The 22694-nt window shown below is 41.4% G+C and overlaps 1 protein-coding gene across 3 annotated transcripts in view; it reads right to left on the bottom strand.

The window, feature by feature from the left end:
- tp53bp2a (tumor protein p53 binding protein, 2a) overlaps window positions 1–22694 on the bottom strand; it is a 68624-nt gene that overhangs the window by 30069 nt on the left and 15861 nt on the right. For 2 of the 3 annotated variants that reach the window (XM_079841936.1, XM_079841938.1), the window contains exons 5-10: window positions 14013–14114; window positions 12244–12418; window positions 8073–8254; window positions 7815–7979; window positions 6886–7069; window positions 3929–3979 (exon numbers count right to left, since the gene is read on the bottom strand). In XM_079841936.1, the coding sequence (XP_079698062.1) occupies window positions 3929–3979; window positions 6886–7069; window positions 7815–7979; window positions 8073–8254; window positions 12244–12418; window positions 14013–14114 (859 nt within the window). The remainder of the gene's footprint in view (window positions 1–3928; window positions 3980–6885; window positions 7070–7814; window positions 7980–8072; window positions 8255–12243; window positions 12419–14012; window positions 14115–22694) is intronic. The other variant, XM_079841937.1, reaches the window with a different exon arrangement.

The following is a 22694-nucleotide window of genomic DNA, read 5'->3' on the forward strand; positions in this document are numbered from 1 at the left end:
AAACAGGAGCACAGAAAACATTTCTGAGGTCTCCGTTGATGGGATTGCCTATAGATCCTAATGGCACTGCGCATATCTGAAAGATATGCAGAAGCGGTGTTGGTTCTGCTGTGCCATCAGAGCATAATATTGTTCTCCTATTTGGATGACGTGCTCCTGGCTGCAGACAGCAGGGAACACGCAGTGTTGTAAAACACATGCACTTGTTTTTCCATTTTACGAGCTCTGGGATTTTTCAGATAATCTCAAAAGGGGCTGTTATGTCTCGGTCTGTTATATCTTGGTCTGGGGATAGATTGAGAACCGAACGGAGGGCAGAGGACTTTTGCAGTGCTGAGACTGCTGGGGCTCATGACCCCGATAGCAGTAGTACTGCTGGATTCTCCTCTTTGTGTTTGCAGTTCCGGCGCTGGGCGTTCGGTAACTTGCTATATGCCATGTGACATTTAAGCATGGTTCAGTAGCGCTGTTGGGCGTTCAGACCATGGTCCCCTGGGAGTCCTAGATCTGTTAACAGAAGGAATTCCCCTGGGCAGGGTTACGGCATGTTCATTAGTGATGACAAACGTCACAACATGGACGAGAAACTCTGTAAGAGGAGAGTGGTTGACAGCGCTGTAAGAGCGTCACATACATTTATGTGGAATAGTTCTCCTGGTGCTGAAACACTTGACCCAGCAGGGCAAGCATTATTCAGAATGGAAAATATGACAATGGTCATATATATGTAGGCAAGGAGGTATTCCCTCTCTGCTGCAATTGGCATGGATGCTCTTGATACAAGGCAGACCTGCGGTGGCTTATGCACTCTTGAATAGTGGTGCAGATCGGGTGCAGAAATGTGTATCTTTTTGCATCTGCAGAAAACATGCGCCGCCCGCTGTTTTCTTGATTATGGACTGGAGTGCCCCGTAGGGGGTGGATGTCCCAACACGTATAGCCCAGGATTCTGCTGTATGCAGAAGGGTCCATCACTGATTTTGGTGGCATCTTACTGGCCAGAGAAAAAGAAATGGTACACAAGCATCATGGCATTGCTGTTAAGGACACACACCATGGTGTCTTCCCCTATGCAGGAGGCAGATTCTGCACCCTCGGCCGGAACTGTGGTCTCTAAGGGTCTACATGTTAAGAGAGGGAGAATCTGACTATAGCTACAAAACAGGGCGCTTGCTTTCTGAAGCACACCGTGTTGTGTTGAAGTAGCGCATGTTTGAAGTTTGGTGCAGGTGAAAATCTGTATCACTGTGTCAGTGCCTGATTGATACTGTTTTCTTCTCCGAAGAAAAGTCACTCCCATTCCATGCTGGAAGTTTATTGGGCGACTGTTTTCGGCTTTCATGAGGGCATTAATGGTGCTGCGCTAAAGCGCGCATTTTTCGGTTCCTTAAGAGGGTCCTGGCATACTACGATTTTTGCTCCGTTTCAGGCACAGTCGAGAGTGTGAGTTTTTCAAAGTATAGCCTACTCCATTGCCCACATCAGTGGAAAGGTGCTTTTGGCGCATGTGCATTATCTAGTGCATTTTTGGTTTTCGAGTGCTTTGGTTTTCAAGTGCTCTCTCTCTCCTCTCCACCTATAGTTGGTGTGTGGTGAGCGCGCTGGTGCCATTGTACTGTGACTGCCCTTGCATCATCCAAGTGGATGCTGAACACTGCTGGTGGTTGAGGAGAGACCCCTGACATGAGTGTAAAGCGCTTTGAGTGTACAGTAGTACATAGGAAACATGCTATATGATTCATGTCACTCGCACATGTGCTGTTTTATGTGCACCGTCCGCGGTCCCAAAAATTGGGCTGCACACGGACAGTGTGCGCGGCCATCTGCGGACTCTCCTAATGGTGATTATTACGTCACACGGACAGTTCACGGACTGTCAGGGAACTCTCGCGTTCCACTCCATCTGTTGAGAGTGTGAGCTGGTCACGGTATACTCCTTTGGCCAGGAAGGCCGGGTATGGTTAATTTCCCGCATCCAGATGCGTCACACACGCAGTCGAATGAGCGCGGATGACCAAGTTCAATACATGTGCAGTATAATTGTTGTGACTCTTCTGTCGCTTCTGTTTTTCTTGCACATGCGCTGTTGTATGCGCACCTTCCATGCATTCTCAAAAACAATTGGGCTGCATGCTGACGGAATACTTTGGACTTAAGTGTTGATGGGTTCGGAATGCGTGCTTCTGAGTGAACTTTGTCCGCAAGTGGTCAAGTCACTCATACGCTGTGGCATGCGCACCAAAGGCCCTCCTGTTGACGAGATTTTACGTCACACGAATGGTGCGCAGAACGCAGACATCCAAAGTATACCTGGAGCTTTAAGGTCAGCGTTTTTAGGCTCGTTACAAACTGTAATGGTCATGACCTGATGGTTGATCTGGAGGCTAGGTGTGAACCTCCGTTTAAGCCTTTAGAATCCTTGAATATAAGGATGATTCCTTGTCATGGATACTGGCACCAGCAAAGCATGTTGGTTATCTTCATGCGCTATTGGTGCATCCCCTTTGCAGTTTGCACCCAAGCTGCACTTGGTGGTGTTGCATCCAAATGCGGCGTATATGCCTAAAGTCAGGTTGGGAGTATGCTCTCGTTCGAGCTGTCTGCCCTATGAAATCTCTGACTCAGAGAAAAACAGGATACTTGCTTTGTGCTTTGCGCCATTTGCAATTCGTACGCAGGTGCGTTCGGCAGTTGCAGGCTATGCACTCGCCTGACCAGCCTTTTGTCATGTTTTCCAACTCAGCCAGTGGGAAGCCGCTATCTGAGCGATGTCTTTCACATTGGATTGTACAAGGCTATTTCTATAGCATGGAAGGAGTTGGTTCTGCCTGGTGAGGTGTGTGAGCACTCTAAAGGGCATGGAGATGTCAGGGGCTTGGTTTAATATTCTCGTGGGATGCCAGCTGGGCATCACTGTGCACATTTGTCCGGTGTACCCGCTAGTTGCCACTACGGCAACAGTAACTCAGGCTGTGCAAACCACAGGGGTTTTTATAGGGGCCATGCATCTTTCCCTCGGAAAAGGGTTATGTGGCGGTGCTGGTCTATTACGTTTAGTTCAGCGACTTGGCTGGGCGTGAATATATGTCCCATAGTCATGTGTTGTACCGAGTTGACCGACTGAATGGGAACGTTGAGTTATGCATATAACTACTGTTCCCAGAAGGAGGGAAACGAGGTACAACACCTCTGGGCCCCGCACAGTCGGGGCTCGGTGAAGAGCTGGACTGAACAAGGGAAATGACGCATACGACTGCATTTATATGCTGTGGGTCGTGACCCCGCCCACGTCGTCATGCGTCATTGGCCTTTCAGGCGTGAATAAAGGTGTCTTCAGCAGATGGCGCTAGAGCGCGATATCCCATAGTCATGTGTTGTACCTCGTTTCCCTCCTTCTGGGAACAGTAGTTATATGCATAACTCAACGTTTGACACGCGATCCGAATCATGATTCGACTCACTGATTCATAACGCTCTGAACCGCTGAATCGACTCACTGATTCATAACGCTCTGAACCGCTGAATCGACTCACTGATTCATAACGCTTCGAAGCTTCATGAGGCTGTGTTTTGAAATCGTCATCACTATGTAAGTCGTTATTTAGGGTTTTTTTGCGCACAGAAACTATTCTCGTCTTGATAAAGTTATTGTAGAGCCGCTGTAGTGAGATGGACTTTGTAACTTTAGTCTTTAGTGTCTTTTAAGGGTCTTGAGAGTGTAAAGTTGAGCCAATGGAGGCCTTTCAGAGCATCAGATTTACACTAAAATATCTTCATTTGTGTCTGAAGATGAACGGAGGTCTGACGGGTGTCCAACCACATGAGGCTCAGTCATTAATGACACAATTTACAGTTTTGGGTGAACTAACCCTTTAACATTAAAGACGCTCAACACACAATCATCAGAAGTAGTGAGACTTGATCTTACCCGTGCTGATGCCGCCCTCTCTCCTATCACGGCCTTTGCTCTTGACATTCGCTGATAACACATAAAATGCAGCTGATATCTGATGCTTTGGTTGAACAGACAGAGATCACACACGAGGAGTTGAGCACCATCTCTCTCGCTTTAGCACATCAATCGGGACGCACACAAGCGGTTTGAGCCTTTGATATTATGATAGTTTTACGCACTGAAGGATTATTGCTGTTGCTCCATTAAACAGCTGCCTTTTAATTTTACATTATTTATCTTCTAAAAAAGGTCAAACAACGATGTCGGACGATTCATATTTTACATTTATATCTTTCACAAACATTAAAAAAATCGTACCTTTTGAACGGTAGTGTATATAAATATGAATCTAATATATATTGTTCATTAATGTATTTTATAAGTATAGTATAGCATATAGAGACAGAACGCCCTCCATTGACTTTGCATTGCGTGAAGCGGCTTCTTGTCATTTCGGACTTCTAACAAAAAACAGAACAATGTCTAAAAGCTGATATGAGACAAAGTGTACAGCAAACAAGCTAAACAAAACACACAACCAAAAACACAGACGTTTTTATAAGCTATTGACCCAAAAAACGAGCGTTTAAGGACAAAAAAGTGGATTCAGGCCATTAGACACGTTATATTACACTGAGAAGTGCACACACTAGAGGAGAACGTCATCAGAGACAGGAAATATCACATATAAACCTGACATTTGGAGATTTGACTTAACAGTGACAATATTTACTGCACACACACACACACTGAGACACACTGAGTGTCAGGATCCCAAAATTGACCCATTCTTCAGCTGAAGCGTCACGTTTTACTGCCTTTATCCACTTTTGTCTCCTTAAATTCTCGTTTTTTTGGGTCGACTGCTTATAAAAACTTATTTCTGTGTTTTTTAGCTTGTTTGCTGTACACTTTGTCACATATCAGCTTTAGACATTGTTCTGTTTTTTGTTATAAGTCCGAAATGACAAGGAGCCGCTTCACGCAATGCAAAGTCAATGGAGAGTAGGGATGGGCAATATGGACTTAAAAATGTATCCCAATATTTTCTAGTATTTATTGCGATAACGATATCAATGACGATAAATGTAGTATCATTCCCCATGTTTTTGGATACAAGTGAGAGCTGCATGCATTCTTGAGAGACTCAGAAAAACAAACAATGATCTAAAGTAAAACGTACATGTCATCAAATAGGCTCCTATAACACATAAAAAAAAAAAAAAAAAAAAAAAAAATTATATATATATATATATATAAAATTCTACAGCAGCATTTCCAGAAATGGAAAAGTTGCAGATATAATTGTATTCTGTAAAAGTGCAGGTAATGTTTAAATAGTGCAACTGTGCTGAAAAACTTCACACAATACAAACAATAATAATTCAAATAAGTTTTACATGTAAACCGATTCTGTATTTATTCATGCACTCATGGTGCAAACAGTGGTAAAAATAGCAGAAACAGCAAAAGTAATTATAACAAAAATGTCTTCAGATTACAAAAAAGTTGAAAATAATGATTTAATGATAGAACTTCAGTCATTTGAGTTGATAAGATAATAATACCACGAATTCTTCTACTAATAAAAATAAACTGCACTAAGGAATAATGAGCTTCTGGGTTCATGAATATTAATCACGTTGTCAGCGCTCATTCAAACTGATTTGCTGAAATCAAAACAGGCACAGTAATAGGTGCACGCCGGCCAATGAGATTCCCCTTTGTGCATTTGTCTAAAAAGACACATTTTTATCGTGGGGAGAATTTTTACCGGTATATCGCAAACGATAAGATATCGCCCATCCCTGATGCTGTGTTCACACCAAACGCGAATTGAGCGTCTGGCGCGAGTGATTTCAATGTTAAGTCAATGGAAAGGCGCGTTGACGCGCGTCTGGAGGTCCCGCGGCGCGGAAGGCGCGTTTCGCGCAGCGCGAAGGACGCGAATCCTCATTCAATTGAGCGTCTTGCATGATACGCGCGTTACACGCGAATGGTGCTTTTGTGCATTCATGCGTTTGAAGCGAATTCGCGCCTGACGCCCGAGTTGAAAAATTTGAACTTTGGCATCAATTCGCGCCGCGTTAACCAATCAGGAGCCTGCTCGCTGCGGTCACGTGGTAAAGTGACATGATGAGAAACCCTGCATAAATTAAAAATAGTACTATTGTGTCACAAAATGTAGTTTTAAGACTTTTTCAGGTGGGAATGTAGTTGTTTAAAGCTCAAATATGTGGTTTATTTATAAAGAGAGCGCCTATTTAAAAAAAATAATCTTGTGTTTTTGGAGTTGTGAGCTCCAGTGGATCAGCGGCGCTCAGCGCTCATTAACCCCGGCGAAGGCAGCCTTTCCTCGGCCAGTCCTTCTGCCGTCTGCCACTGGCTCTGATGGCCTGTAGTGGTGCATCTTGTGTAGATCTAACGGCCGATCTTTGCTCTCATGAATCTATCATTTGTTGTGTGCCAAATCGTTTTGACTGAGGGCAAAGAGAAGTTTCATAACTTTATATTTTAAGGATATTTAAACATACATGCAGTGAAGATAATGTAGGAGTCGCCTGGACCACATTTGTGTGGCTATTCATGCTTAATATATATGTTTAATGAAAATGAAAAGAGGCAGAGTGGTGTTTTATGACATATTTCTCCTGGAGTGCCTTGAACGCGCGTCAATTTCGCTTCCAGCGCTCGATTTCTATGCGCGTCCAATTCTCTGCGGACGCGCAAATGCATTCAAAATGTTCGCGCGTGAAACTAGACGCGGTAGACGCGATTTTGACGCTCAATTAGCGTTTGGTGTGATCGCAGCATGATGGAGAGCGTTGGATTGTTCCCCCCCCCCGGTGTGGGCGTGGCCTAAATGCGCTCTGTCTCTATAGTGCTTCTGTGTATCAAATGAAGTCTGCTGAACTGTGAGTGTGTTTCACCTGAGGTGGGATGAGCGCTCCGCTCCTGGTGCGGGGCCGTGGCTGAGCCCTCTGGGTGAGTGTGTTTAATGAGCAGGTCCTGTTTACTGGGGCCCCGGGGCATCGTGGAGGACTGGATATAAGGGCCAACAGCAGCCACACGGGACACTCCTGTCTGCAGCGCCATCTGCCCGTCTGGAGGCAACTGTAGAGAGAACACGTCAGCAATCATGCACCAGAACAATCAGCTGAGGTTAACCCATTAAAGGGTTAGTTCACCCAAAACTGTAAATTGTGTCATTAATGACTGAGCCTCATGTGGTTGGACACCCGTCAGACCTCCGTTCATCTTCAGACACAAATGAAGATATTTTAGTGTAAATCTGATGCTCTGAAAGGCCTCCATTGGCTCAACTTTACACTCTCAAGACCCTTAAAAGACACTAAAGACTAAAGTTACAAAGTCCATCTCACTACAGCGGCTCTACAATAACTTTATGAAGAGACGAGAATAGTTTCTGACACGCAAATATCCGAATCATCATTCGACTCACTGATTCATAACGCTTCGAAGCTTCATGATGCTTTGTTTTGAAATCGTCATCTCTATATAAGTCGTTATTTAGGGTTTTTTTGTGCACAGAAACTATTCTCGTCTTCATAAAGTTATTGTAGAGCCGCTGTAGTGAGATGGACTTTGTAACTTTAGTCTTTAGTGTCTTTTAAGGGTCTTGAGAGTGTAAAGTTGAGCCAATGGAGGCCTTTCAGAGCATCAGATTTACACTAAAATATCTTCATTTGTGTCTGAAGATGAACGGAGGTCTGACGGGTGTCCAACCACATGAGGCTCAGTCATTAATGACACAATTTACAGTTTTGGGTGAACTAACCCTTTAAGATGTATAAAGTATAAGAGGAGCTGTTTGAGGAATGAGGAGTGTTGCGCTCACAGGAAGGTTCTCCTTCTGCTGTAGGGCCGCTTTCTTCTTCCACAGGCGATCTCGCAGCTCATTCACTCGCTTGTCCATGTGGGCCACCTCTTGGTTCCTCTTGTTCAGGTTCTCTCTCTGCTGCTGTAGTTTGGAGTTCTGCTCCAGGTTCAGGTTTTTCCTCATCTGGTGAACACACACACACACACACACACACACACACACAGGTCAGATGCTGTGAACAGCGGGTGACCTACCGCTCTGGACCTCTGCCTGTACCTGTAGTTCCCTGTAGAGCCGGTCCAGCTCGGCCACAGAGCTCTGGTTACTGTGAAGCACATCCAGCTGCCCGTTCTTCAGGCTCTCCAGCTGTTTGTTCAGCTCTTCCACTTTAGACACGGCCACCACCAGCTCTTTCTGCTTCCCCAGGAGGAGACTGTTCATCTGCTCCACCTGCTCCACTAAAGCACACACACAGCATCACCTCCACTGCAGGAGTGTATGATCGTGTGTTAGGCCGATATATCGGCCGATATTTGCGATTTTTACGTGTATCGGCCGATATAAGGCTGCTGCGTTCAACGATATTTTCCCCTGCATTATTTCCAGACAGGCGTCCACAGGGCAGCTCTCACCGTCTTCAAACTCTCTTGCTCTCCCTCGCGCATATTAATCAAAATCAATTGAGAATTGACGCGATGGTAAAAGGTGGAAAGACGAGAATAGTTTCTGTGCGCAAAAAAACCCTAAATAACGACTTAAATAGTAATGACGATTTCAAAACACTGAATCATGAAGCTTCGAAGCGTTATGAATCAGTGAGTCGACTCAGCGGTTCAGAGCGTTATGAATCAGTGAGTCGACTCACCGGTTCAGAGCGTTATGAATCAGTGAGTCGACTCAGCGGTTCAGAGCGATATGAATCAGTGAGTCGACTCAGCGGTTCAGAGAGTTATGAATCAGTGAGTCGACTCAGCATTTATTTTTCCCCTGCATTATTTCCAGACAGGCGTCCACAGGGCAGCTCTCACCGTCTTAAAAAACTCTCTCGCTCTCCCTCGCGCATATTAATCAAAATCAATTGAGAATTGACGAGATGGTAAAAGGTGGAAAGACTGAAGCTTCACGTGGAGCATTGGGAGATTTTCTCCTGAGTTACCGCTGGTGTTGCTCTACAAGAGATTAAGCTAAGTACACTCTAAAAAATGCTGTTAAAAATAACCCAAGGTGGGTTGAAAATGGACTAACCCATCAATTGGGTTGTTTTAAGCAAACATTTAACCCAACCGCTGGGTCAAAACAACCCAATTGCTGGGTTAGTCCATATTCAACCCAGTCCATAACCCAACCCAGTATTTTTTAGAGTGTAGCCATTAAATGTCTAGGTTGTAAACAGTTTTAAATGAAGTATAGTACAGTCAGTGTGCACTTTATTATGCTGCTCGCTTGTTGATACTGTGGGCAATAGTGTAATTATTTTATTTATGCTTAAATATTTATTTTCACCACTGAACTCTTTTTTTTCTTGTTCTACCTCACCTGTTTTTACTATTTGTTAAATATATATTTTTTTAGTTCAATAAATGCTCCTTTTTTAAAGTGGAAATTTTAAATCATCATCATGATCATTGTGTCATTTTTATGATGTAAATTGAGGGAGCAAAAGCAGTATCGGCTCCAAATATCGGCTCTAGATAATCGGCAGCCCGTATCGTTCATCGGCTAAGGCTGATGAAAAAAAAAACGGTATCGGTCGATCCCTAGTATGATCGTGTGCAATATTCTGTCTACCATGTAAACACTTTCATATTATATCTGCTCATAACTCACAAGATCAAGCCAAGAGCAAGATTATAGTTGACTAAAACCATAACCATAAAATAAATATTAATTGAAAATATAGCTGCAAGTGGCAATACCGGGGTCAAGCGCAACAGAAGCAAACAAGGAAGCAGCAGCAGACCAACTGAAAAAACAAGTGAAGACATTTGAAGACAATTTCAAGTAAAAATGTTAAAACCCCAAACATTGAGTTGTATAGAGCCAATGTCATGTTTTGTTCTATTATAGCGCCACCAAGAGGCACTTTTTTTGTGTGTGTCCTCAGAGTGAGCCCATACATGTGTGTGTGAATTTTGGTGAAAATATCTAATTTCGTTTTGGAGTTATAGACATTTATATGAAAAAACATGTAAAAAATGTCTGACACCTGACTTTGATTGGATTTTACTACCCCTTACTATCAATATTTTGACATTTGGGCATTCGCACTTAGCTATCGACCTATGTTTCCGATTTTCTGGCGCGGGTTTCGTCTCGTTTTGGACAAACGGTTCAGAAGTTATAAGCAAAAATAGCCATTTTTTGTATCTCCGGACCAGTAGGTGGCGCTGCGCCGAAACGCTGCATGTTGCCTCAAGCCATGCTTGTGATGACTTGTATCAAGTCTGGTTTGAATACGATAAAGCGTTGCGGAGATATAGCCTTAAGTGTATTTTCGCAACCGCTACGTAAAATTTGTTCGCGCGTTTATCAAAAACGATTTGATGAATCAACTTGAATTCCATGGTTTTTTGTCAGCATGGTCTGAAGATGATCTGGTTCAATTTTCGTGAAAATCAGAGTAACGGCCTAGGAGGAGTTCGCAAAAGTAGGTTTTTCGGTTAATTGAAAATGGCGGGAAAATTTCCATGACGGCGTAGGGTGCTATCGAATCGGATTGAGCCAAAGAATCAGAGGAAACAAATATTTTGTTTCTACCCATTAGGGTTCAAAAGTTATTAGCATAAACATGAGTTAAACTTTGGACAGTTGGTGGCGCTAGAGGCAATGATTTAGAGACTCCAAATTTGGTGTGTTTACTATTGGTACTGACCTCTAGCAGTGTACCAAATTTCACAACTTTCCTGCAAACGGTTCTATAGGCTGCCATAGACTTCAAAACGGCATTTATGTTTTTGGATTTCGTAATAAAATGGATGTAATTTGAAATATGAGACTGTGTTTCATATCAATTGTAACAAAGCTCAAATATTATTGTGATTTAATGAATGGGAGGAGCTACAATGTCCCGTTCATTCATCTGAAAACAGGATGAGTAATCGATTCTTGGGATTTAAGAATCCATATCGGTACGTAAAAATGAGAATCGATTCAAATCGGGAAATCTATTTTTTTTTTACCCAGACCTACTAATAAATTAGACATCCTTTCTGGTCATTAAAATTGAATTAAACCATTCAAATGGAATCCAGAAAACGTAAAACTTTTAGTTAAAATAAACAAAAATGAATAAAACGCATTTCATCTGGAGCTAAAAATGAAAAGTTTCATAAATTGTTGTATAGGTTTCATGATTTCTATTAATTAGACACGCTTTTTGATTACTAAAAAACTAATTTAGCCATTAAAATGGAGCCCAAAGAAATTAAAAAAAGGGAAAAAATTTATCAGAATTCATAGGGCCTTAATAAAACATACAAAATCTTATGAAATTTAGAATGTTTTTGAGGTTCACTTCTAATGTTAATGAAGATTTTTAATCTAAATTATAAAACAAATATAAATGTGAAAAATATGGATGCACCGGCCAAAAATCGGAACCGGACGGTTTTTGCTTCTAATCCGCGATCGGTTTTCTTTGTATTTTTCTGCCGATTTTTCCGGATGAGAACGAAACAGACTAACTTGTGACAAAGCCGAAATACTTATTTTTGTAGCCTAAAGAAGAACATGCTGCACTTTAGAAATGAAATACTATCAGTTCTGTAGCCTATAGGATGATCATTTTTATTTTACCTTAAAATTACATCGACTTAATTTGATTTAAAAAGCACCTGCTGTAGCATCTTAGTTTTTTTCGTTGCACTAAACATTATTTGATTTAACATTTTGGAACAATTATATCCTTTGGTTTTATTTAATTTCACTGGTAAAGACTTTTTTTCTTTACACTGAATTTAAAAACAAATGCTGATTTAAGCAACATCTTTGTTTGGATTGTGGAATATATGCAGATGTTGACTTTAATTTCACCTTTCAGCCTTTAATTTCCAATTCAATTTCCTGTTAATTTCAGATTGCGGACTTGTTTTCATTAGCCAAAAGCCAATTTAACCTGTAAAATACCAAATAAACATCTTGTTCATGTATACTTTCGCTCTTTTATTGTGTAAAAAAAAATAATAATAATAAAAAATAAAAATCGGTATTGGAATCGGCCAGGTAAAATCATGATCGGCGCATCACTAGTGAAAAAACGACCCTCATTCTGTCTCTGTGTGAAATGATCAGTTTTTAAGGCGCGGCTGCTTTAAGGCTCGTCAGTAAACGCTCACTGTTATGATTAGCTAACGTCATAGGAAACCGCATCCCCTCGCTAGTGCACATGAGGTGGTGTTTTGAAAGCATTAAACATTATTATTTGGAGGGTCCAGTGAAGGCCGCTCACCGAGTTTCCCATTGCTGAGGCGCTTCTGCTCCACCTGCCCCTTCAGAGCCCGCACCATCTTCAGCTGCGCCTCCTGCTTCTCCACCGCCTCCCTCAGATGGAGGAGCTTCTTCTGCTCGGACGGCGTCTGCTGCTGCCTGTGCTCCTGCTGCTTCAGGAAGTGCAGACGCTGCTCCTGGAACACACACACACACACACACACACACACACACACACACTCACATCTGAGGCAGGGTTTCTGCAGGTTTCACCAAGTCAAATTTAAGACTTTTTAAGACCATTATGAATGAAATTTAAGACTTATCAAGGAAATGCAGTCACAAAATTACTTGCAAAGTAAATGTATTTATTAAAATTGAACAATTCGATAAACTTGTATCGATAAATCGATAAACTCAATCCAACCAGGATATTTTTTGGGTGATTTTTGAGATCAAAATGACTGAATTTGTGGTGAATTTTCCAGAAATGTGCATGTTTTTTTATTTTTTATAATTAAAGTAGCACATTTACTGTATTATGTTAGATTCAAAATAGTCACCCATGACAATAGAATAAACAAAATGCATAAATCTTGTTTATTTTGGTATCTTGCCATTATTTTGCGGTGAAATTACGAATTATGCAGGATCTCAAAAAATGCATTGTTGATTTTTCGTTGTATTTAGTAATCGCGGAAATGCTACACTGCAAAAAATGCTTTTCTTACTTAGTATTTTTGTCTTGTTTTCAGTCCAAATGTCTAAAAAATCTTACATTAAGAGGCATTTACTAGAAAAGCAAAAGTTTTTGTCTTGTTTTGGGGGAAAATAACTCAAAATGAAGGGAGTTTTTTCTTAAAATAAGCAAAATAATCTGCAAATGGTGTAAGAAAAATAATGTTGTTTTCATTTTGAATTAAGATTATTTTGCTTACCCCATTGGCAGATTATTTTGCTTATTTGAAGCAAAAACTCCCTTCATTTTGAGTTATTTTCCCCCAAAACAAGACAACCTTTGCTTGTTAAATTACGAATCATGCAGGATCTCAAAAAATGCAATGTTGATTTTTCGTTGTATTTAGTAATCGCGGAAATGCAAAAAACTGGAGGACTACACTGCACAAAATGCTTTTCTTACTTAGTATTTTTGTCTTGTTTTCAGTTCAAATATCTAAAAAATCTTACATTAAGAAGCATTTACTAGACAAGCAAAAGTTGTCTTGTTTTGGGGGAAAACAACTCAAAATTAAGGGAGATTTGCTTAAAATAATCTTGTTTTCTGTTTGAATTAAGATTATTTAGCTTACCCCATTGGCAGATTATTTTGCTTATTTGAAGCAAAAACTCTAGTAAATGCTTCTTAATGTAAGATTTTTTAGACATTTGAACTGAAAACAAGACAAAAATACTAAGTAAGAAAAGCATTTTTTGCAGTGTATTATCTGAAGAATAAAATCAGTTTGATGTGTGTGTGGTACAATCCGAAAGAGACTCCCACCAATAACACGAAAGCTGATGCATGTTGGTCTCATTTGTAGTCGTAATACAGCAAATTATATTTGGACTAGCGAAAGAAAGAACTACAACACCCAGAATTAAAAAACAAAACTAAAAAAACATTCTAAAGCGCTGCGGGAGCATTTCAATGAGCATTAGAGGTAGCGGTACATGGACGTAGGAAAATTAAGACCGGTTTAAAATGATTTAAGACCTAGAACTCAATACTTCTGCGAATTTAAGACTTTTTAAGGCCTAAAATTCCCACTCCAGTGTTCCCAGTGCCTGTACCTTAGAGGCCAGGAGCTGCTGCTGGTTGTCGATCTGCCTCTGCTGTCTGGCCGCCATCTCCTGTAGCTCCGCCACGCTCAGGTCTGTCCGCGGGCTGCTCACCTGCACAACACAAACATCATTACAGGTTTGTTTATTCGCTTTGGTACTATTTTCTAGCCTGGTTTTACCAGACTCTCGTACATTTCATTTGTACATAGAGTCTGGCCACTCTCCATTGACAAGCGTTTACTTCCTTGAAGGCGGGTTCTCTGTTTAAGTGTAAAACTATTGGATCTGCCCAGAGTCACTCTGGATCTGCCCAACCCATCGCTAACGTTTGGTCGTGACGTATGTCGCGCGCCGTTCGCCTTTGATTCTCACATTAACTGCGCACACCACCTCAGTGATAAAACCTCGTGCATTCGGATTGTGATTTATTCACGGTGGAGAGGAGAGTTTTGTGATCGGAACTTGCTGCTCTCGTGGTGCATATCTCGTGCAATCATAACATGATATAATAAAATGTCATATGCTTGGTATGATAAGAATAAATGCTGCCGTGAATAACAGCCCAATTCAAATGTTTACGTGCTTTTCTTCTTTTATTTTTTGAGCGGTGATGAAATATTTTGCTCTTGTAAACACTTGCCAGTATTTAAAGAAATACAAGTCTAGAAATGCTAATTACAGCTCACTCCCAGATCTTTTAATCGTGATAACTGATCTCTGGCTAATTTGGTTCTTCAAACGAATTTGCGGATTGGATTAAAATATCTGGATTAAATTATCTAAGATCACTGTGCGTTCTTGTGTTCCCTGAAGAGGGCAGATGTAGCGATACTCGAAACCGCGATCAGCAATGCAGCGATTGGCTGGCGGCAAGACCGCAACGTAATGACATCATATAATTAAAAAGCCACCTGGCAAAAAACTTGACAAATTACACAAAAAAAAAACACGAATTTCTGAACCTTTATAAAGGAAACAGCCAAACGACCAAACCAACATAAAAGTTATAATAGATAAATGATAAATGTTTTTTTTTTTTTTAAACATGATTACCAATTATTTATATTCACGATTTTATACAGTATTTGTACACCCTTTACATTTTTATTTCAATGTTGTAATTTAATTTTTAATTTAATTTGAAGCAGATTTGTAACGTGACAGTTTCTTATGGGTCAAGATAAAATTATCCTCTCTTGCACTGCATCAAGCCATCCCATAATATCCGTGATAGTTATTTAAGTTATTTAAAATTATTATTATTGCCCCTGGTTCAGTAATGAACTCTTGTAATAAAGTAGCAGTGGCTGGGACAGATTTTAAAGGGTTAGTTCACCCAAAAATGAAAATTCTGTCATTAATTCCTCACCCTCATGTCGTTGGACACCCGTAAGACCTCCGTTCATATTCGGAACACAAATGAAGATATTTTAGTTGAAAGCTGATGCTGAGAAAGGCTTCACACAGGCCTCCATTGGCATTCAGTACATAGACACTTCCAAGATCCATGAAAGGCACTTAAAACGTCGTTACAAAGTCTATCTCACCACAGTGGCTCTACAATAATCATACAATGCGACGACAATAGTTTTTGTGCGCAAAAAAAAATCAAAATAACACCTTTATCCAACTTGTTCTTGTCTTCCGTGTGTGTCTCCACGACGCATGCGCGAGAATATGACGTAGCGCCGGTGTTCGGGAATCGATGAAATACACACTTAAGCTCCATTTTGAGCACTACGCCGAGACCTAAAGCACGATCAATGTAGAATCCAACAGCTTAGACACGCGCGTCTTCCTCTGCTCGTAAACAAATCGCTTCTGGGTCATGTGTCCGAACGCCGGATCTGCTCATATTCTCGCGCATGCGTCGTGGAGACACACACGGAAGACAAGAACAAGTTGGATAAAGGTGTTATTTTGATTTTTTTTTGCGCACAAAAACTATTGTCGTCGCATTGTATGATTATTGTAGAGCCACTGTGGTGAGATGGACTTTGTAACGACATTTTAAGTGCCTTTCATGGATCTTGGAAGTGTCAATGTACTGAATGCCAATGGAGGCCTGTGTGAAGCCTTTCTCAGCCATCAGCTTTACACTAAAATATCTTCATTTGTGTCTGAAGATGAACGGAGGTCTGACGGGTGTCCAACGACATGAGGGTGAGTAATTAATGACAGAATTTTCATTTTTGGGTGAACTAACCCTTTAAGTATCACCTCAAGATGCAATCTAAATATTATAAAAAGAAGATATGAGGTAAACCCATTATAAACTATGCTCGCGCATCGTCTAGCACAACTTCCTTCCCTTCAGCGCACGCTGTCATTTCTCCCCAACAAACATGCATTTAACGTCAGATTCAGCACAATCTGTGATTGTTGTCAAATGCACTCTCCACTTTGGCACTCTCCACACTCTCCATTAAATGAAAAGCACAATAATCCGCGCAATAGACGCTGTTTCCAAGTTCAAGGCGGGTGTGTGTGTGTGTGTGTGTGTGTGTACGTACGCTGCGAAACGGACCGATTTCCACATGTGCTTCGTTTGCGCGACTAAACCATCAAATACACAAAAAATAGCCTATATCTCAAAATGACAGGCTTGGAGAGTATTCACTTAAACACAGTTTAGCTTAAATGGGCGTAAATAGTTGGGAGAAATTAATGGGAGAATGATTTTAGACCTGCGTCTTAAAGGGGCAGCATCTAATAAACCTGCTGACGATTGAGCCAATAATGTGAATCAAACAACAAAAGGCAAAGAGAAAATTACTTGGAGCTCTTGTATGATATGTGATGGCCTTACTTTTTTTTTTTTTTACCTTTATATTAATCTCATATATATATATATAAAATTTGATTAATAAAAAGGAAAAAAAAACAACATGTAATAATATTTCACAATGTTTTTTTTTCGGTATTTTTGATTAAATAAATGCAGGCTTGATAAGCATGAGACTTTTTGCAAAAACATAAAATAGTATCCAAACACTTTTTTATTTTTATATATTGCCCCTTTCTTACATTTGAGCCCTTGCCCCTTTCTGCACGTCCCTGCAGGTTATTGAAGTAAAATAGGCTATAAGCTAGTCACCTTTTAAACTAATAAAAAGCTTAATTTGGATTTTAATGTTCAAAATGTCTTTTTCTATCCACAAAACTTGCCAGAAATCATGGTTTAAGGGTTTTTTTATTTATTTTTCTCGGAGGTGCATGCCCCCGGACCCCCTGACGCGCGGCTTGGAAACAGCACCGCTGCTGGAAAAAATTCTAGGGGAAACACTGTAGCGAGGTACGAAGAACGGGCCCCTGGTCCTCTCTCGTCCTTCACCAGTGTCGCTCGTCCTCATATGCCTCCGCGCTCCCTCATGAGAGGACTCGAGACCCGTGTGTCTCAATCACGCACACCGATCTCGCTCGCTCGTCCACCTCGCCATACTCCGGATTAACCCTCAGAGCCCGACGGCATCGCCCACGACGTCACACGGCACCTCCGATAAATATCTATATTATTTCATGAAACTTTTATCGATTTTCTTACCGTTTTTTTCCAGCAGAAAGCTAACGAGCTAGCCATCACGGGGGTGTCTTTGGTGTCTTTGTAGCCTTTACAGAAGGTTTTCTATCCAGCCTGGAACATGTGCATCTTTTTGGAGTTGTTCAGCAATAAATCAAAACGCTTACATCCAAGATATATCCACTTGATGTCCATAATTTATCAATTTTCCGTCATTTTTGCCGCTAGCGCGATGCTAGCTGCCATTTTGGATGAGGGTTTGACCAATGACAGGCTGATCCGTCATCCATGTTGGTGTGCGTCATTACGCATGAACCACAGCTCTTTTATTGTGGAGAGAGAGACGCACGGCTAGTGTTGAGGAGAGAGAGAGAGAGACGCGCTGCAGTTTTTAGTAGTTTTGTGGAGAAAGTTTGAGGAAAAAGTTTGAGGAGAAAGTTTGAGGAGAAGTTCCTGATAGGAACTGTTTTGAGGCTTGGCACCAGTAAATATTCAAAATCCAAAGAGGCCAAAAGCGCCTGGACTTTTTTTGGAAAAATGTACATAGTTTTGGTTCTGTATAAGTTATCATGTTTATTCCTGAGTTCCAGGACTCCAAAGACTTGAACAAACTGTTTTCCAGAGGAAATATGCTTAGCTTTTATTTATTTGTGTGTGTTTTCAATAAATATTTGAGTGATTCAATTTCCGTTTTATGTTTTCATTTGTCTTTATGGTCCCATAACTTATTTTACATTCAGGTGACATCAATGCAACACAAATATACTGACAGAGCAACTTGTCTTGAAAAAAAAGAGGTGTGTCAATTGTCTGTGCACAACAGGGTTGATGTTTTACAAGCTTTTTTAGTAAATAACACCAGGTGGAAAATTAATTGTAAAAATACCCTTAGGTCTTAAAGGGTTAACTTCTGGACATTCGTCAGCGCTGCCACACACTCGCATCTTTCACCGCCGCCATTACTGAACTACAACTCAAACTAGCGCACGACATCAGCGTCATCGCTCTCAGCCACTCCCTCTGTTCGCTGATTGGACCGGTAAAAAATAGTTCGGGCGAAAACCTAAGCATACACCGCAGTCCCAGACGTGGTACTAAAGGAAAATGAAAAATGAGCGGAAGTACGTAGGAGGGCGGAGCCAGGCTAACTATTTTCACTAGTAAGGTGTACATTTTCAAAACTCTTAGTACAAAAATCTAAACTGATCCCACTTGTAACACAACAAGTCATTCTTTCAAAACCTGATGTAATGCTTTCATTCAATGGAACATATCTTCAGTCCACATAATCATTGTTTCAAACACAAGATTATTGTAATATGTAATGAGAACATTTGGTTTAATCACAACAGTGTGATCTTCTGTCAGTTTAGTACTTTAAACAATCAGTTCATCCAACAGCAAACAATGCAAAATACATGTTTCCAATCTCCCTCGTTGCTGAATTATCTACAGTAACACAGGCTACAGATGCCACATAAGAAAATACACTTTACATTACCTAACTTATGTAATTTAATCTATAATGTTTGTAATAGTATCTATAGTGTGTTATCAAAAGGTGTGATGAAGTTACGACAGCCATGAGGTTCTGGGCTATAGAACAGAGTTGCTGCCAATACAGTAAATGCTCTCACTGTACCATATGACTGAATCTACTGTAGTTGAGCTTTATAAGGGCGAGGTACAGTAATGTGGCAGACTCTACCATGGTCATCTGTTTACAGTATCACATGCATATATACTGTAATGTAAAATGCTGTATTTGATGCCATCTGTCTCCTTTCTTCTGATGCATTTCTGATCAGTCTGATGTTACATTGTCATTGACTATTTCCTTTCCCTTATACTCTACTCTGCTCTGTTCTGTTCACACACACACACACTCACACTCACACTCACACTCACACTCTCACACTCACACACTCTCACACTCACACACTCACACACTCACACACTCACACACTCACACACACTCACACACTCACTCACTCACTCACTCACTCTCACACTCACTCACACACTCACACACACACTCACACACTCACACTCACACACACACTCACACTCACTCACACACACACACTCACACTCACACACTCACACACACTCACACTCACACTCACACTCACACTCACACTCACACTCTCACACTCACACACTCTCACACTCTCACACTCACACACTCACACACTCACACACTCACACACTCACACTCACACTCACACTCACACTCACACTCACTCACACACTCACACACACACTCACACACTCACACTCACACACACACTCACACTCACTCACACACTCACACACACACACTCACACTCACACACTCACACACACTCACACTCACACTCACACTCACTCACACACTCACACACACACTCACACACTCACACTCACACTCACTCACACACTCACACTCACACTCACACACTCACACACACTCACACACACACTCACACTCACACTCACACTCTCACACTCACACACTCTCACACTCACACACTCTCACACTCACACACTCACACACTCACACACTCACACACACTCACACACTCACACTCACACTCACACTCACACTCACACTCACTCACACACACACTCACACACTCACACTCACACACACACTCACACTCACTCACACACTCACACACACACACTCACACTCACACACTCACACACACTCACACTCACACTCACACTCACTCACACTCACACACACACACTCACACTCACACTCACACTCACACTCACTCACACTCACACACTCACACACTCACACACTCACACACTCACACTCACACTCACACACTCACACACTCACACACTCACACACTCACACTCACACACTCACACTCACACACTCACACACTCACACACTTACTCACACACTCACACACTCACACTCACACACACTCACACTCTCACACTCAATTATTTTTATACTGTACAAACTGTACATTCTATCCCCCTCACTACCCCTACCCCTAAATCTACCCATCACACACACACACACACACACACACACACACACACACACACACACACACACTCACACTCACACACTCACACACTCACACACTCACACACTCACACACTCACACACTCACACACTCACACACTCACACACTCACACACTCACACACTCACACACTCACACACTCACACTCACACACTCACACTCACACTCTCACACTCACACTCTCACACTCTCACACACTCACACTCACACACACACACACACACACACACACACACACACTCACACTCACACACTCACACACTCACACACTCACACACACACACACTCACACTCACACTCACACACTCACACACTCACACTCACACACTCACACTCACACTCTCACACTCACACTCTCACACTCTCACACACACACACTCACACACTCACACTCTCACACTCACACTCTCACACTCACACTCTCACTCACACACTCACACACACACTCACACTAGGGGTGCACCGATCCGACTTTTTCAGTCCCGATACCGATACCGATGCCTGGGCTTTGTGTATCTGTCGATACCCGATACCGATCCGATATATTGTTGAATTAATAATAAACTGTATATCTTCCACCTTATACCTTCCTTGAAGAGACTAAAGGCACCAGACTTTACTAACTAAACATAACTAAGACAAAATAACAGATGTATGTAAGGTGTTGAATTCTTATTTATTTAAAAAACAATTGTGCATTCAAATTTAAAATAGAATGTAATCTAACTTCTTTAAATAAATAAAATGTAGCAGTGGAAACAAAAAACAGTGTATTGGTCAAACATACAATAGTAATCTGACAGTTACCAAACATTTTTACACTACAGATAATTGTTTTGGTATATAATCATATCAATATTAAAAAGTAGCATTACAAATTAACAAATAGTCTAATTTTCTACCATATGCAATTTAATAAAAATTTTCAGCTAGCTAATAACAACTTTGTTCTGGTTTCACCTCACTCCAGATTAAATGATTGTAGGCTAGGCCTATTTATTTTACTACACATTGTCAACAGAAATAAGATGAAATACTGTCGATAATTAAAAATAATTCTTACTACCCACTCTTGCTAAAATGGGTAAGCACACTTGTGTTCTCATTTCAGATGCGTTCTGAGTAAATTAATAAACTGAGTTCATGAGTTCAGTGTTGGACAGATCAGTTGTTCTGGCCAGTCGTTAAAATGATTCGGTTCAAAGGAGTCATTAGGTCACGAATCGGACATTAGCAGACGCGTTGTTTGCGAATCCCGTCTGTTAGAACATCGCGAAAGATGTCAACACACAGAAAACACTTCATAAATGGATATAATTTGTCTCCCGCTTATTGAAAGTATGCTTTATGTCAGCTGGTCAGAGAAGAGTCAATGTTTTTTGAGCGCAATTCACACCCAGTGATAATTCAAGGACAAAATTGTCCGAATGTGTCACGTGCAACATGGTTTCGGTCTTCCGACCTTTTGATTTGGATTAATATGTGAAATATGAGAGCGAACACTGATTATTTTGAAGACCCAGAGAGCGCGCGCGGGGGAGGAGCTCTCAGATCGGTCTCTCTGTCACTCAGTCACAAGCGCAGCATCTGTTCTACATCACTCGTAAATCACAATAACTCATCAAATTAGGCTTTGGCCGTCAAAAAAATGTCAATGCAGGAAAGACCCTGACTTTGCAGTAATACCCTCGAAACAGCGACGAACTAGTTGGCGTGGCAAGCGTGAAATATCTCCTCCACACAGCCGACTCTCTGGCTTGCTCAGTTCTAGCATGCGACACACGTGAAGCTGACGAATGACGTAGGTTCTGCTGCGACGGAAAAAAACACCTGGATCGGCTTGTGGATCTGTTAATTTTTCCGATCCCCGATCCAGCTGTCAGTATCGCGGCCGATATCCGATCCTAATATCGGATCGGTGCACCCCTAACTCACACACTCACACTCACACACTCACACACTCACACTCACACTCACTCACACTCACACTCACACACTCACACTCTCACTCACACACTCACACTCACACTCACACACTCACTCACTCACACACTCACACTCACACACTCACACTCACACACTCACACTCACACTCACACACTCACACTCTCACTCACACACTCACACACTCACACTCTCACTC

The sequence above is a fragment of the Gobio gobio genome, assembly GCF_949357685.1.
Source record: "Gobio gobio genome assembly, chromosome: 18".
Lineage (NCBI taxonomy): Eukaryota > Metazoa > Chordata > Actinopteri > Cypriniformes > Gobionidae > Gobio > Gobio gobio.